The sequence below is a fragment of the Thermobia domestica genome, chromosome 12 (genome assembly GCF_964235325.1).
Source record: "Thermobia domestica chromosome 12, izTheDome1.hap1.1, whole genome shotgun sequence".
Taxonomy (NCBI): domain Eukaryota; kingdom Metazoa; phylum Arthropoda; class Insecta; order Zygentoma; family Lepismatidae; genus Thermobia; species Thermobia domestica.
In genome coordinates this window covers 166,123,176-166,141,288 of record NC_137465.1, presented here as the reverse complement: position 1 = coordinate 166,141,288, position 18,113 = coordinate 166,123,176, and the positions used below count along the sequence as shown (strand labels likewise).

At 34.6% G+C, this 18,113-nt stretch overlaps 1 protein-coding gene across 4 annotated transcripts in view; it reads left to right on the top strand.

The window, feature by feature from the left end:
* Nucleotides 1–14,797, top strand: part of LOC145665812 (uncharacterized) — a 36,817-nt gene extending 22,020 nt beyond the window's left edge. For all 4 annotated transcript variants that reach the window (XM_081732930.1, XM_081732928.1, XM_081732927.1 and 1 more), the window contains exons 4-5: nucleotides 5,876–6,066; nucleotides 13,628–14,797. In XM_081732930.1, the coding sequence (XP_081589056.1) occupies nucleotides 5,876–6,066; nucleotides 13,628–14,705 (1,269 nt within the window). In that variant the 3' untranslated portion in view covers nucleotides 14,706–14,797. The remainder of the gene's footprint in view (nucleotides 1–5,875; nucleotides 6,067–13,627) is intronic.
* The last annotated feature ends 3,316 nt before the right edge of the window (nucleotides 14,798–18,113 follow it).

Below are 18,113 nucleotides of genomic sequence, written 5' to 3'. Positions count from 1 at the left end.
AGAGTAAGGACGTATTACGAGTGTTTATCGTGTGCGCTAGCATTACAGTTTGTTGTAAGCTACAAAAAAAAAGTGCCAAAAAAGCTCACGAAATGTCAAAATCAGTGTTTGGCGGTGAAGCGGTAACATTGAAGACTGTTTTACAAGTGGTATGAGCGATTCAAAAGCAGAAAAGTGTTGGTTGAAAATGAGCAACGATCGAGACGTTCTTCGACGTCAAATAGAGATGAAAAGTGGCACAAATGATGTTTTCAAATAGACGACTGACTATTCGAAAGCTTTCCGAAGAACTAAACATCTCATATGGGTCTGTGAAAAGAATTTTAACCGCCGATTAACTGAGCATATGGCTTCCTCCACCACGAAAACGCGCCGTGCTACATCTTGCTTTTGATCCGCGAGTTTATGACAAAAAAAAAAACTGTCTGTCCACATACGCTGTACTCTGCAGATATAGCACCATGCGACTACTGGCCTTTCCCAAATCCGTGTTTAACGGGATGATCTACCTTTTCTCGGCACAAAAATTTTTATATTGGACCTTATGGGGAGAACATGGCTACCGAATTTCCTCAGTTTCTAAGGAACTAGGTATCTCTAATGGGAAAGAAAAATTTTGCAGCATTCTACAGAAGTTTATTAATTAGTTGAAATACTTAAATTGTATATTTGTCTGCTAGTTTAGCAGAAATAAATTATTAAAAAATAAATAAATTAGTTTCTTTTTATACAAATTATAATATGTCTAACTTTGGAACCAATTAAGGTAGAAAGATCAACTTTTTTTTTTTGTTTTATTCCTTGAGAAGAAACGACTCTAATAGTTTTAATCACAACCATATCTGATACGCCAATTAAAAAATAGTATTTTAATATAAGTATTAAAGTCCACCTGTCAAAGTTTGACGAGGGTAAGTCACGCCCCACTCTAAGCTTGGCCGCGGAAAGAGCGGGGGTTGGTGAAATGGAGGGGGTGGATGTCTGAATGAAACAGGTTCTCGACCAGTTTCTGAGATTACCTGTCAGCTGCCAAATACTGTTAGCTTTATAGAGTTTGTCTCCCTCAATGGTTCCATACTAAGAGACTAAAGGATGTGGTGTGGAGTATCCTCTTTTCCCCGTTACCTCTGGAAGTTCATCAAGATGCATTCTAGAGTGCGCGGGAAGAACAGTATATATCAGAAAACGCTGTTATTTTGGGAATTTTTTTCCCTTCCGGACAAATATTATAGCATACAGTAGTGGCGAAGGAAAGGGGGGCAGAGGGGTACCCCCACAGGTTCCGACAATGTAAAGTCCTGCCCCCCATATATAGGTGTCCGTAAAAAAATGTCCCCTAAGTTTTTTTAAATAATATCTTGGGAATATATTTCAAATTTGAGGTGTTTTCCTGGTAGCCGTCATTTTCCAATATGGCCGCCGCCCTACGTAAATCTCTCTCTATATATATATATATATATATATATAAAGAGAGAGATCGTGAACCAAGGCACTTAGAAAGATAATTTTGGTGTCAAACTATAGGTTTCTGAGGCCGATGAATTTAAATGTGGTATTGTTTATTGCCACTTAGAAACCTTACAACCTGGGAACACTGTAGTCTAACGATTAACTGTATAAAGTTACAAATGCGTATATGCACGCATTACTCTAGGATGTAGCGTACTTCCTCAGGACTAAACGAAACCTACTTTTTCTGGTAGCTTTCATCACGACAAGACATATTTTACATGGTAACATGAGAGAACATTTGTCTAAATCCAATATGGCAGCCAATATGATGGCTAATTACTAGCCAACCAAGTAATGGACTTATTCAAATGCCTGTCAGTCCTAATTGGCCTAGAGCCTAGAGAATGGGAGAAAGAGGCAGGATACGGTCTCATTGAAGAAGCGCCTCCTGAGGGGGCGAGGGAAATTTAAAATACTCCATTTTTTAATGAAAAACACGGTTTTGCTTGCTTGTCCGCAGACAACACAGCACACCAAATGCTTTATAAGACGTTCTCTAAATAGCCCTGTTAGATCCAACCTGTATTGTATGTAAACCGTGCATTTTCACGGGGGAACAGCGGAGCAAAAGCCCTGTTTTTTGTGATATTTCTGGTTTCTCGTGCTTACTTCGCTAAGACTAAGCACTGTAAGCCAATCTCCAATTGTCCTATAGCAGTGTTAATTTCAGATCATTTACTCCGGAGGCACCACGCACAGGGGGGAAAGCGACTAAAAATTGCGTGCTCCACAGAAATTTCTGCGAAGATCTCAAGCACCCGAGGGTGAATTTCGTAGCTCTTGGGAGAATTCCCCCCCCCCCCCCAGAATCACTCCTGAAATCATCACTGTCCTAGGGAGTTGAAACAAGAAGCAGAATACGCAAAAAAGAACAAACTTTCAAAGCATTTAAAGTTTAGGCTCGTTGCGCTAAGCGCCTTCTTAGGACGAGACGAGTATATGGGAATTGAAAAATGCACGTTTTCTTTTATTTATTTATTTATTGAAAAACATGTTTGCCCTTTTTTGTTCCCAGACAACCATGCAGACGACACACACCAATTGTCTTATACAAAAATGTTGCCATGATAGCTCCTATAAGACCCATTTGGAACGGTGTCCATACTGTGCATTGTTATATGGGGACAAGGGAGCAAAGCCCTGTTTTCTTTGACTTTTTCGTTTTCCGCGCTTACCCCGCTAACACTACGCACTGTCAGTTAGTCTCGATTTATCCTAAAGAGTTGAAACAAGAAGCAGGATACGCAGAAAATAACATACTTTCAGAATGATGACGTCCTATGGGTAGGACCTACAGCTTAACGTAGGATCCGAACCACTTGTGTCTTCATCCCTGTTCCTACTTGCAAATGCCTGATTTATAGCATTTACGCTATTAGTAAGCGCTACTGAGGTCAATAAGAATTGAATTAGATTTTTGCGAGGGGCGCATTGTTATAGCATGTTTTCTAACGCACAAAAGGATGTTCTGAATGGGGGCAGCTATGTGTATGTTTAGCCAATGGAGCCATTTGTATCTTCGTGGCTTTGCACTCTAACTCCAAATAATAATAATAATAATAATAATAATAATATAACTTTTGCCTCCTGAAAATAACCAGATGGTAAAGTTATGGTCGATACATTTTTGGAATTCGAAGGCATTTTAGAATGCTTGTCTATCATCTGGCTATCAGAAATGATTGATCACCATTTTCTCTCTCCTCGGAAGAGAGAGAGAAAAAAAAGAGAAAGAAAGTGGCCGAACTTGGGCTATTGAACGTGAGGACAGGATGTTTACATTCGCATTGACACCTGCTGTGAAAACGGTCCCTTCATATCTCTCGGGACGAAAACAAAAGAAAAGGGTGGGCGCGGATGCCTTACCCTCGTCAAACTTCTTGACAGGTGGACTTTAATACTTATATTAAAATACTATTTTTTAATTGGCGTATCAGATATGGTTGTGATTAAAATTATTAGAGTCATTTCTTCTCAAGGAATAAAACAAAAAAAAGTTGATCTTTCTACCATAATTGGTTCCAAAGTTAGACCTATTATAATTTGTATAAAAAGAAACTAATTTATTTATTTTTTAATAATTTATTTCTGCTAAACTAGCAGACAAATATACAATTTAAGTATTTCAACTAATTAATAAACTTCTGTAGAATGCTGCAAAATTTTTCTTTCCCATTAGAGATACCTAGTTCCTTAGAAACTGAGGAAATTCGGTAGCCATGTTCTCCCCATAAGGTCCAATATAAAAATTTTTGTGCCGAGAAAAGGTAGATCATCCCGTTAAGGGAAAATGATTTGATACCATTCCTGACATTGAGCGGGTCACGACAAAGCAGTTGAACGCCCTTCCAAAAGAAGCCTTCCAAAAGAAGCCTTCCAGAAATGCTTCCAGTCATGCATTCAACGTTGGGATAAATTCATTGCTAGCCAAGGACAGTACTTTGAAGGAGATTAAATCGAATTCCATGTAAGCTTATTACTTTGTTTCTAATAAAATTATTCATCGTTCCTTTTGATCATACCTCGTAATTAATTCTGATACTTTATCAAATGATAAATGCATAACTATGACTATACTATAAATCTTGGTAAGAAGTCCCGGCATTTTAATTTTAAAATGTGAGAGCCCCGACTCATAACTTACTTTCCATCATTTACTTTAGTTATTAACTGAGAACTAAAGCGATTAGGAGTGGATGTTGTTATGATCAGTGTCATAAGATTGCCTATCTATGACTTCCAAGCTCAGACTCAGGTTGCCTATATTACAAATATCCGTACGTGCTATCACTTATCAAAGAAATCCAGCTGGCCTCTTGCTAGTTCACTCATTAGATTATTTTTATTACAATGCTTCTATTAGGGTACTTTTCAGTTTATATGTTAGAATGAAATCTGCAACGTAACTTCTACGCACTTCCATACCAAGCAGAGCTCTGAAATTTTGTTCAGATACGTAAGCCCGATGACAAATCAATACTTTTACAAAATTTTCACTCTAGTTTGTCGTTTTACTGGGAAATTAATTAATGTCACAAATGTACTCAGATTGTGTATGTGTGTTAGACAATGTTAATTAATTAAGCATTACTCCATTACATGGCAGAGTGACTCAGCTGGTTCAAATGGCGCCTGAAATGAAAAGTACTCTTAAAAAATAAAATATGGAAGCTCATACACTGAAAGCATGTAGTATTTTCAAATTTAGGAAGTTAGGAGTAAAGAATGATTGCAGAACATTGAATAAAGGCTAAAAAGGAAATAATAAGTATAAAAAAATTAAGTACTATCTGAACCTGCACTCTCTACACAGAGCATCGTTCACATATGAGCATGAGTCTCCTTGTCATTCCTCACAGCATCTGTACATGTCCCTTTACAGACACATGTGAAAGACGTCTTGATAAAAATAAGCATGGGGTACCATAAAGTGGAGATTTTTTTTCAATATCTCGTACCGTTTGCAAGATTAGAGCCTACTTGCGGCTGGAGTTTCTAATTCATTATAATCAGTGTTTTCTTTCGTCTTGCATGCAGTATGTAATAAGCTAATATATTACACACATAATTAATTATAATGTCAGTGATATATGATGTTCATTGGACAAAACACTCCAAACAATAAAGATTGATCTTAGACTGGAGAAATGGTTATCGTTCGTTTTTCATTATTATTTGGCCATGGAACAAACGCCTTGAGAAATATACTAACTTGGTATACAAATGGATGGTGTTGGAATGTATAACTCGTAGGATATGATGCTTTCTAAAATTTCAATACTTCCAGTGTACCCCTAAAATGTAACAAAGAAATATCGGCTATTTTTAAAAATATTCAATTAGAACCGAACAATCTACACAAAGTTTGCAATCAATCATTGAAAATGGGATCTTTCTAGAGCTTGTAGTTTCCGAGATATCATTCTCAAAAGAATTGGCCACAATCACATAAGCATCCAATATATAAACTTTTCTTGACCACAAACGTATAAACCTAGCATTTTAATATATAGATTAATATGCCCTTAAAAAGATAAAACAATTTTTTGATGAGTAATTTAATATTATTACTTTATTAACAATATTAACAAAAGTTGCAGAAAATGCACTAGAGAGGAAACTTCTTTTTTAAATGTTGTTTATTTGTTTTTTTCGTGAGATAAAATGAAGAAATAGAAGTAAGAATAAAAAGCATTGGGCGCTGTTCCTAAGAGTGAGGGCTAAAGTTTTTATAGATATTAGGGACGATGTTGAAACACTGAATCTTGCCCAATGCTGTTAGCTTTAGTCCCATTTCTTCATGTTAATCCATCAAAGTAAAAATTACTAAAAACACACATGATCAATCATTGTTGTTTTCCAGAAATTGCGGTGTATTTCCATAAAAGTCACAGAAAAAACTGAAATGAGTGTGGAAAAGTTGATACACTTGAAGAAAATGTATGATATTGTGGATATTGGGGATGATTTCCTAATGCAACAAGATACGTACAGGGAGGAAAAGATGTTTCCACTACTTAGGTGTTACGGCAGTTGTGATGTAAAAGTTAAAAGGTAAGTGAATCATATCACTGACAGCTCATATGTGCATAAGTAGAGGCACGAGTTTTTTGCAATGCGCGATAAAACGAAATGCGTCAAAATTAAGTAATTTTCAGTTTCTTGACGTTTTATAATATTCTATGTGTATTTTCATTGGTTTCCGTTGCGCAATAAAACGCGAAATTGCCAGTTTTGTGCGAAATTTCTAACAATACGCGAAATTTAAAAAATACGTTTTCATTAATTTAGAAACGCTAGTTTTCCGCTGACGGAACGGTAGAACGTAAGCATTAACGGTGCATTTTGGGTGATTCGGACACGGCTATAGCGAACTTGTTGCGCATTAGTTATCACCATCGCAACTGGATGGGGAGTTCCGAAGTGATGATTATTTGAAGTTTGTTGTAAATGCACTTACACATGTGTGGCTTCCAACAAGCAATGCCAATTGTGAGAGTTCTTTTCTTCTTTTTCAAGTATGGACTGTTGATAAGCGACAAATGTACAACAATGAAGGAGGAAAATGTGGAAACATATAACATGCTTATGTTTGAAGCTTAAATGTAACGTGATCTAAGAATAAAAGGAACAATTGTAAAAAAAAAAAATGTCAGGGAATACCTTTTCCACAAGAGCTACAAAGTTGAAAATGTGACAAAACGCGAAATACGAAAAACGAAACGCGAAATTGTCACATTCTTAGTGCGAAAAGCTCGTGCCCCTATGCATAAGGAATTAAATATATATTCCGTATAGAAATATATAGGAATATATTCCCTTTCAGTCCTTTTGTATATATTACTCGTTAACAATAAACTCAAAAGGTACTCCCTTTTACTTCTCAAAATTATTTTAGATTATTTATAAAAATCCTAATCATAAACGCCAAACATCTTGGTCTGTGCGTCACGCTAATACTAATAATAAGTAATCACACTAATTAATGTCACCATCTTCGCTATTACTTGTGTGCCTGCGGTATATATATATTTTTTTTTCACGCATTACCCCAGTCAGCTGTTTTAAGTTGGTCACAAGGAAACGAGTGAGGGTACATTTACATCGAAGTTGCACTACTCGTGTCTGATGTAATGTCACGTGGTATTATCATGGGAGCCAAGATGGAACAAAACGAACCCTGAGGGGCTTCTAACCCCCGTCACTCGTTGACGCTCGCTCAGCTATATTGTGTGACGTAAGTATATCACTTTTTATGCCGTATATATTACGTACAAGGAAAAATGATTACTATTTTGATCTTAATGGTAAAAGTGTTATTAAAATTTTAAAAAAAATCCTTGGGCCGGGTTTGAACCCATGCCACAAGCGATTTTCATTATTAGCCCGTGCGCCATCATGCTCGACCACGAGGACCGACAACAGCTGGCGTTTGATTTGTGCTATATGTATGCCACGTGGCGAGAAACGGATAACTTCAACCAATCAGAACTGTGTATTTAGCTCCTATGTCTAGGCTCGAGCATGATTAAACTATGCCTGCCGGCGATGTCTGCATATTGTCAGTTGTTTACTCCAGGGATTTAAATCAACATAATGTTGTGTATAAGCAAGTCCGTAACTAATTAAATAAATATTGTATGGAGTTCGGGATGGTAGGAGAGTAAACTCAAAGAAGAAAAATATGTTAAGCATGATCTTAACGTATAGTGTACAGTGCGCCAAAGATTCGGTAAGAACAACTACCTACATTAAACGTCGAATTTTCAGTGTCAGCATTGCTAAGACTTACTTACGGAAAGATAGGATGTATAAAAATTAAATGTTTATTCAAAAATGAAACCATGTAGCTGCTACACAGACTACATATTTTATATATTTATCCATCAGTTGTTGTTGGAAACTACGTGTTAATGATGTTATCCCAACTTTGGTCCAAAGTACATATGTCCATATTTAATATTGATCCCCTCGTTTGAATGAAAAAAATCTCGTTTACCTGTCTTTCTATGAATAACGGAATTTTTCAAAAATTATTTTTTATCAATTTTTCTTTATCGATATTATACTTTGTGTCTTTCGGATGTTTTGAAAAGCCTGATGTTGAGGTATCGTTAATTTGGCATCCCGAACGTTCTTTCAGTCTAATGTCTGTGTGTGTTCTTTTTTCTGTCTCTATAACTGTTTTGACATATCAACCTTTAAAAAGACACCAAGGGAAAGTATCAAAGTTTTTATCTCTACAGGTAGTGAGACACATATTGTATTTTAACACTTTCAGCCCCATGTGTATCTTTTTGATACACAGTGAGGGTTTACTGATGGACCACGTGTATCAAATAGATACACATTGGCTGACAATGTTCATAGCAAACTGTAGTCTGGTCCCGGGATGAAATTTACTCAAACAGGGTTGGGGCTGAAAGTGTTAACACAGATAAAGACTATCATTTTTTGTTAAGATTAACAACCACTGACCTTTACTATGTACCCTGTGATTCCTGTTCTGATTATTACTTTAATGGAATCATTTCTGCATACAGTTCTGTTGCTATCATCGGCTAGTGCTAGATACTTGATTGAAAAACGTTGGTTTCTAAAAAAGATCTTTACATGTGAATCACCTCAACGATAACGATAATACTCAATGTCTCTGTCTTAACGGTTGGTGATCATCTACAAACACAAGCCCAAAACTTGAAATTGATACGTACTTCATTATTAAATAATTAGTATAATCGGGTTAAAAGGAATTTAAATTCCGACAAACCTGAAAGTACATAAACGATAAAAAATGAATTGGATTGCCTATTTTCCTCAGAATGACAATTACATTAAATAGAATCTACACACAATACGGTTTTCGTAAAGCTTTAAAATCACCTAAAACTTTAGACAAGAACATTACACAATTTAAGAGTTATTACACGGGTCACAATGAAAAATCGGGAATTTACGAAATAAAATGTAGTTCCCATGAGAGTTATATAGTCAAAGCGAAAAGAAATTTAAAAGTCCGAGTGAAGGAACAGATTAGAAATTCGAAAGCGGAAAATCTGGTGTCAGGTTTATCGAAACAGTTAAAAGAAATGCAACACATGGTGGAAGATTCAAAAATTTTATTTGGAGCTAGAAATGGAGTAGAGAGACTCGTTTTTGAAAATGTATTTATTCATTTAAAAAAAAAAAAAAAAAAATTAAACCTAGACAAGGGATGACAGTGACGAATGAGAGGCGGTTATTTCAAAATCTTCACAGCATTGGCATGACAATAAAAAATAACATAAGTTGGCAACCTTCCAACAAAATACAGGAAAGACACACAAATTGACTCCGCCATACTTCAGTTTACATCAACATCATCTACAGATCGCTGACGCACTTAACAACGGGTTTTTCTGTACAACACAGCTTTCCTCTTGGTAAGTCCGTTCCTTTTTATTCCTTGATGTTTCTGTTCATTTTCTTCTGTTTTTAACCTCCGTGACCAAGACTCCAGGAGAGAGTCGAAAGCCTAGAATTCTAAAGATTCAGGAATTACAGAAATGTAAGTAGAAGGATTGAAATTGATAGTTACATACAAATAAAACAATATACAGTGATGTGCAATTATGAACTCACACTATTTACAGTTTGAAAGGATAAACCTTCCTAAGTCCTAAGTGCAAGGGACTTTGATAAATATGTATAAAATCTAAGCACGGGGATCCTCGTGGTTATATAGTTAACGTACGCGCCTTTAGCGCGGAAGACTCGAGTTCGATTCGTAGTGAGAGCTCATGTGGTTCGCATCTGATGTTAATTTGTAAGTCCTCGTTTCATATAGGCTTGCTGCTGGGAGGGACACTAAAATCGAATCCAACCAAGCAACAATCTGTGCACGGTATCTGTCCCACAAAAATTTGAGCCTTTATTCAAAATATAACTTAGAGGCAGCACAATCCCTACCAAGCCTCCAACGGAAGAGTTTATCTCATCCGTTGAGACTGGCATTAAAACATTGGAAGAAGATGTGGGAGATGTGTATATGTATGATTGCGTTTCAATATTACATTCCTCATTAAATACGTTGGGATCCCGTAAAAACCGGAATTCGAAATATATATATTCTAATCTTGAATAATTCTATATATATTCTATATATTCTAAGAATATATATATATATATTCTAATCTTGAGGGATAAAATGTCTAACATAACACAACTGATGTATAAATTCTGATAAAGCGAACAAATGTGTCAAAGAAAAATATACAGGGAAAAGATATTGCAAAAAAAACATTTCTTATACAAAGTTAACAATCAATCCTCTACAAAAAGTAGTAGGAATTACAAACCGAACTAGAGCTTTGTCACAGATACTAGGTGGCTCTGCTGGTAGGCAACTTAAAATCGCAAATTCTAGTTTATCCATTTTTAAAACTATCACACTGGGACAGCGCCATACCACCTACAAGCTAGCTAAATAGCTTGTTAGTTTTTTCAAGAAATTTAAGTGTTACTTTTCCGCACTGTGTAAGGAATAGTTACGAAATAAAATAGCAAATTTGATCTAATCAATGCTTCTAAGCACCTAATCAAGCATCTAATCAATGCTTACTATATAGTATTAAATGCCTTTAATTGATGTACAAGTAGGTATTGCAGGAATAGTTATTTATTTAGATTGGCGTAAAAGGTTTTGAAGTTCTATAATGGTGCCCATATTAGAAGATAAAAGAAATAATTTATACATTTTGTTGAAATCTGTGTAATCTTGCTGTTGTATTGTATGTGTTGGGAACATGGAAGAAATAATATAATGATTTACTACTTCTGTGTTGTATAATGTTCAGTTGATCATCGGGTGATGATCGGAAGAATAACTGAAAGAATAAAGTTATGGTTTATAATGTTCCAAGTATATCTGTGTATATCTGTTGAGTTCGTACAATAAGTTGAATTGGAAGTTATGGTTTCAGTAATTAAGGTAAAATTTTGGTCTTTCGATGGTATGGATATCTATAGCAGGTGTAAACGTTTATTGGATGTCAGCACTTAAGTACTTCTAGTTTCTATAATATACAGATTGGAGCAAAGACTATACCACAAAGTTTCAAGAAGATTACAGATATGTACTCTTCTATATCACTGAAACTGGTCTTTAAATCCGTAACTTCTACCTTTTACATGAAGAAGCTAAACACTGCTACGATAAATTAAAAACTGAGGTTACTTCAATACTTTTTAACACACAAGATTTTTCTTTCATCAAGCACAGGGATTAGCCATGGGCTGGGCAATCCTTTCTCTCCGTTTTTGGATAACTTAAAAAATGGATTTCTTAATCAGTAAACTAAATCAGATCCACTTACTAATGGACGTTACCAGATACATATTGCACAAATAAATAAAATGAGGACACGGTATCTCAGTGGTAGATATCTCACCTCTGTTACGAGACGTTCGTGGTTCGATTCCCCCTATGGCAAGTGGATTATGGTGGACAACATCGAATCCGTGTTTTTTCATCCAGTCTAAGTTTTTCCAGTTTCTTCTTTTCAGAATAACTTTACACCACCTTCTAAAATACGTAAAAGAAATTTACTTGTGTATATTGACTTCATTTCACAGAAAATGTAAACTACTAATGTTTTTCTTCACGGTACAAATACCTAGAAAAAAGAATAGATTTTGTTCCGAGCGATTCTCAAGATGAATTGAATTACTGATTAAGTGTATACATATATTTGTAAATAATTTAACTTTTATAACAAATACAGATGGTTATCAGAATAATGAAAACGCCTAGAATTGAAAAAAAAAAAAACTTAAAGTGATTGTTTCGATTGCCAACGGTTGTGGTCGTGTGTTAAGGCAAATCTGTATTACGTAAAGATCGGTAGAACGGCAATGTACAATAAACTGAGCAGACTATGACAGTGTAAAGTCGTCAACCTCTCTAATTTGCAAAGGGTCAAATTGTTGGCGCACAGTTATTTGCTGCAAGCTTGACGAAATTTGCAAGTGTGTTGGTTATGTTGCAAAGTGCAGTGTCCAAAGCGATGACGGCCTACAAAAGCATGACAAGTGGAACAATGATCGGAAGAAAACGCTCAGTAAGAGATCCCGCCGAGCACCAAAGCGGATTGCCACTCAGAACCGGACAAGTGACAAAGGAACTCAAACAGCACTTCCCACAGTCTGTGTTGACAGTCACAGTCCGCTGCGAGTGGAGGTACGAGGTCAGCTTGCATGGGCGAAATCGTTGATAAGGGACTATCCCACTTTAGCACGATGTCAGTGATACCGCAAACATGTAACTTGGACCACTGATAACTGGAAATATGAGATATTTTCTGATGAATCACTATTTGCCCTTTTTAAAACCACAGGTCATGTTTATGTGTTGCGTGCGCAAAGTCTATGACTCGCAATGTTTCTACCCAATCATGAAACATAGTTGGAGCTCTATGGTGCTGTGGGCCACAGTGTCCTGGTTTACAGTGAGTTTTCTGCTGACTCTTACCGGTCGCGACACTGCCGTGATTATGTTGCAGTTTTTTTAGGAGACCATATGCATCTTATGATGTTTCCGGTCAATGACAGCACGTTCCAGGATGACAATGCATCCTTTCAGACCGCTGGATCTGTTGTGGCGAGGTTTGAGGTACACTCATGTCCAAAATTATTGTCACATGTCTATAAATATGTTCTTGTAGGACTATAATTTGATAACGAAATCGCCCGGTATTTCTTCTGATGTTAATATATGTATAATCGGCAAAGACATGTATGTGGCAAATTTCATGTCAAAAGAGCAGTCAATTAGAACAATAAAACGAAAATAAAACTTTCTTATCTATTTAGCAATATTTTGTTTTACTCATTCTAATTTTCGTATTTATAACTCTTTTCCTATGAAATTTACCATAAATCTACATTTCCTCATTAAACATGTAGTTATCAGTATTAAAAGTAGTCTGCAAAATCAGTATCAAATTATATTCTTACAAGAAGACAATTATAGATATGCGACAATCATTTTGGGCATGAGTGTACATCGGGAAGACATTGAACATCTCCCTCGGTCCACTCAATTCCAGAACTTAAACATAATTGAACATCTGTAGTCCGTTTTGGAGACACGAATCTGGCGAAGATTTCCGCCTCCAACCTCTCTCACAGAACTTTATGATACCTTCACGCGGAATGGTGCAATATTCTAAGTGCTACTAGTAACGAAAGGTATTCTGAGAGTGAAAGGTGTTCCAACGCCATATTAATCTGGAAAGACGCACTTTTTTCAGGTGTTTCCATTTTGCTGATAACCATCTATATATAGGCTAAAGCAAATATACGGAAAAATTCTTCATGCTATAAAACTTTCTTCATTGTTGGAGTCTGATTTAAAGAAAGAGATCGATTACTTATTGAAGCTAGATTGTGTATTGCAGCGTAGTTAAATTTGAAAATTATCAAAGAAGCTTGATGGGAAATCCAGTGAAATGTTAAATCAATGTTTTAGTATAGTAATGGTAAAAATAATTCACTATGTTTGTTCTTTAGATTACACATTATTCATTATCATAATTCAAATTCTTTTTTTATTTAGTTTTTCTTAATTCTCTTTTAGATTTTTGGTATCAAAGTGCAACACAGAAGTGATCCGAGGCTGCACATATAGTAATGACTGGGTACATACTTTAAATATATATGATGTTAAACTGAAGTTAAGTGATGTGTGTAGTATCTTGACTGAGCTTCCTCATATACAATTGTTGTATCATCCTCGAGTTGCTGCAGCATTATGTGAACTTGCAAAAAAGTATTCAGGTGAATATATTTCAGATAATTTGGACACACAACAAAGGCTTCCAGAATTCAATTTAATGAACATCGAGATTATCGTAGAGACTCTGTATGTACCCGGTGTTATATATCGTATTGATTTTTTGGGTACAGCTTTAAGTATGTGTCCACACCTGAAAATTGTTGAATTAGTGACTGAGTGGAGTTTACCTGTTAGATACTTCTCTCCTTTGCTTCAACTAAAGGAAGTGCAAAGTTTGTTAGTAGCATATAGAAGTTTTGGAAGGGATTTAGTTGGATTATGTGAGGAGATTATTGTTCCCATGCTCAAACGGATTAGTCCACAAATGAAACTCCTTCATTTAGAAGGTGTTTCAGACGTTGATCTCAGCGAGATTCTTCCATTGTGTCCCAATCTCGAGTGGCTCGGACTAGAAAGCTGCACTGGAATAACCATTAGCACTGATCTGTCTCCAATGTCCTGCTTGAAATATTTAATTCTTTCAGAAAAGCATGGAGTTAATTTTCCTGCTACCTTATACGAACCTCTAATATTAAGTCCAATGCTAGAAGAAGTAATATTTATAAGTTGTGATCTTCCAGTTTACGGATTACAGTTCATAAAGGAACATGATTCTGCTTTAGAACATTTACGGTTTTTATATTTTAGAAATTGTGAAGCAGAAAGTGATGAACTTCTTAAAGTATTGCTATCAAAGAAAACTTCCTTGAATATGCTTTATGTATGTTGGAAAGGTTTTCTCCCTATAAATAGGATTCAAACTACTTATGAGGCTCAAGGTATAATCGATTTTGCTACGGAACAAAATTTAGATGTGCGTATTATAACTGATTTCATTGGATCACATGCCTGTTATCCAGATGTAGACACATTTATGTAAATGCCGCTAGAGTTGACTGGTTTGGTTTTGAAACTACGATACACAACTAAACAATCAATAAAAGTAAAGTATTAGTTTGTTACGTTGTACATTTGTACACTAAAATCATATATATATATATATATATATATATATATATATATATATATATATATATATATATATACAGGGTGTTTCAAAACAACACCAACAGCGTTTGGGAGGTGACCCCAACACCAAGATAAGAAAAAAGTATAGACCAACCTGGGTGCACAAATGTTTCCTTTCGTAGTTATAGGTTGCCGAAAACATGAAAAAATGAACTTTAAAGATCCATAGCTCTGAAACTTTGGGACCTACCGTAGTCAGGTCAAGACATCACTTAGAAACTAGTATGTGCCCTTCCCAAGTATCCATGTTTGAGAATCCTGCGTTACTTCCAAACTCCCTCTAAAAAAAATTGTTGCGTGAATACCTTAGGATTCTGAAACAGAGATTTTTGGATAAAGCACGTATTAGTTCCTAAGTGAAGTCTTGACCCGATTACTGTAGGTCCCATAGTTTCGGAGCTATGGACCTTTAAAGTTCATTTCTCATGTTTTTCGGTACCTTATTACTCCGAAAGAAAGCATTTGTGTACCCAGGTTGGTCTATACTTTTTGTCTTGTCTTGGTGTCATGAACCACCTCCCAAACGTTGTCGGTGTTGTTTTGAAACACCCTGTATATACGTTGTAATTTTGAGATCTAGTGTTATTGTACATGTTTATTTCTGTAAAATACTTGTTGAAACCATATTTTTTTATTTATTTTTAACTTATAACAATTTCCAATATTTATTCGGCTATTGTTATTAATTAAATAAACCTAAAATAAAATTAAACTAAATGTTGAGTATAACGGTTCTCAGTTATGCCCAATGGGCTCCAGAAAACCAACGGAGGGACCGATGATTAACAGATATTTCAAGTTGAAAAACAAAATATTTGCAATTTCATGACAAAAAAAAAAGAAAAGTATTTCAATATTTTCAATGGGCGTGTATATATATATGGCAGACATTAATCATCTTATAAGAATAAGGAAAGTGAAATTTAAAAAGGCATGTATGAAACTAGGTGAAACATTAAACAATTTACTTTGCAAAAACTTATTTGTCTTGATAATGACTGCCATATATGAAGTTAAGAATATCAGAAAACATATTTCTCAATCCACGAATTTATATTTTGCACTTTGACTCAAATAGTTTCTTTCGCTCACATCTATTTATTTGAATTTCATGGATATTTGTTCATTTATATTGTCACATTTTTCTTTTATTAGTAGAAACTAGCAATTTTTTATTGTATTGTGTTCTATTGCAATGTATTTATTAGTTCGTTGCTTCAAATACAGGTACAAATCATTGCATCTCCTTGAGAACATGTCCTGAAACATAATGTTCATGATATTCTTATGATATCAGCAGTTCAGATATAGGAAGGTACTATGTACGTAACTAGTACATGCATATTTGTTATTGTGTCAAACTCATGAGCAAAGAAGTGCATTACCATTTTACCATATTACAGAGTTGTTTTTTGCTTTTTTACTTTTGTTTTATTATATGTAGTTGATTCCTGTTTTCATCAAATTGAAGATTTTGTTCGAGTGTTACCTCCTAAAAACATGAAGAAATGTCCATACCTAAGAAGAGTATTGGTCGTAGTATGCTTTCTTGCGGCACTCTTAAATTTTATTTCATATATTTCTTGTTTATAATTGTTTACGTCACCTAATATATCATAATGGGAAATATGTACAGTTTGCTGCCTTTTCAACAAGCATAATTTAAACTATTTCAGACAATCCGTCTAACCCCATGAAGCAAATGAGGCACGTTTGTAGTCCGTTCTGTTTCTTACAATATTACAATTTATAACAAAAACACTTTTTTTTTTTTAACTTACTTGTATAAAAACTGTGGTATATGTACAAAACAGAAAATAGTCACAATTAATACGCTGAAGACACTAAACACAGTGAAATAATAAGATTGACCAGAACAAATATTCTACACACAAAATTCAAGAAAAGAATTAGAAACACTAAGATGAAAGTTTCCATGAGTTCGAAATATTGACGCTCGTAATAATTAACTTGTCTTTTGTGTTAGAAATAATCTTGATACAAAGCAGTTGTTTTCAAACCTTTCCCACTGTAAACAATTTCATTTATTGTTTTCATGTGTAAGTTTTGTGACATGACTACGTGGGGTGCATTCGTGTCTCAATTTAATTTAAATGTTCATCAAGAAAATAAGAGGAACAATATATTGATATAAGTTCATCAAGTGCAAAACTCACCTTATCCGAATATGGGGATATTCGTAAGTCTTGCAGCTCTTTAAACAAAGTCTGGATTAATTTTATTTTCTACTGAAGCATCACCACACATTTTCAAGGATTGCAAAGTTCAGTGAACCAAAATTAATCTAATTATTGTAATCTAGTAGTAGTCTTGTAATCTAGATTTCTTTATTTAGTCTAATGCAAATTTAAGATCTTAAATTTGAATCAGTTCGCGGCTCTAATGATTATTTTTATATTTGTCCGACGCATTTCAGAACTAAAGAAATTTTAAACATAATTATTCTATGGTAATTAACCCGTAAGTAACTGGCGCCTTTTTTTGTGACAGCAATACTCGCGCGGTGGTCCAATAGACCTCCAAATTGATATTTTTTTACAATAAAAAATATTTTTAAAAAGTAATTAAGACAATGTAGTATAACTCTAGACATGTTTTTAAAAGTATTTGCTGCAATTAGATTTTTTTGTACTCGTTTTGAGACATTTTTTTAAAAATATTTTCTCATCAGGACTTCTGGCTAGCAACACAAAATTTACCTGTTTGGGAGTCTGTGTACACCCCGCGAGAGTAGTTACGGGTTAAAGACAATGATGCGTACCTGAACAAAATCTGTAACGATTAAATTAACAAAGGCTTAGTTCCTTATATGTAAGTACAAATATATGTGATAAAGCGTGCAATTACAATTACTATTAAAATTTTTAAGTTTATAATTGTTAAGTTTATAAACTTTGTATGTACGAATTATATCCTTAACGTAACAAGTTTTATTGTAAATATTTTATTATCTGACTTTATTGATTTGTTGAAATGAATAATATAATACTTCAAATATGTATATCTAATGTTTACATAACATATTATATTTTTAATAAAGTTTATGTTTATTAAAGAAATTGTGAATTTTATTTTTAAGTGTTGATTAATTTGATGATCGTGTAATTTTAAAATTATGAAATTTTTGCTCTTGTCTAGAAAGTGAAGAAAGCACCATCTCGATTTTTATAGAAATCTTTATTCTAGGTAGCATGATTTGAATGGTGGAGAATTTGAGAAAGAAAGAATAGATCTTATA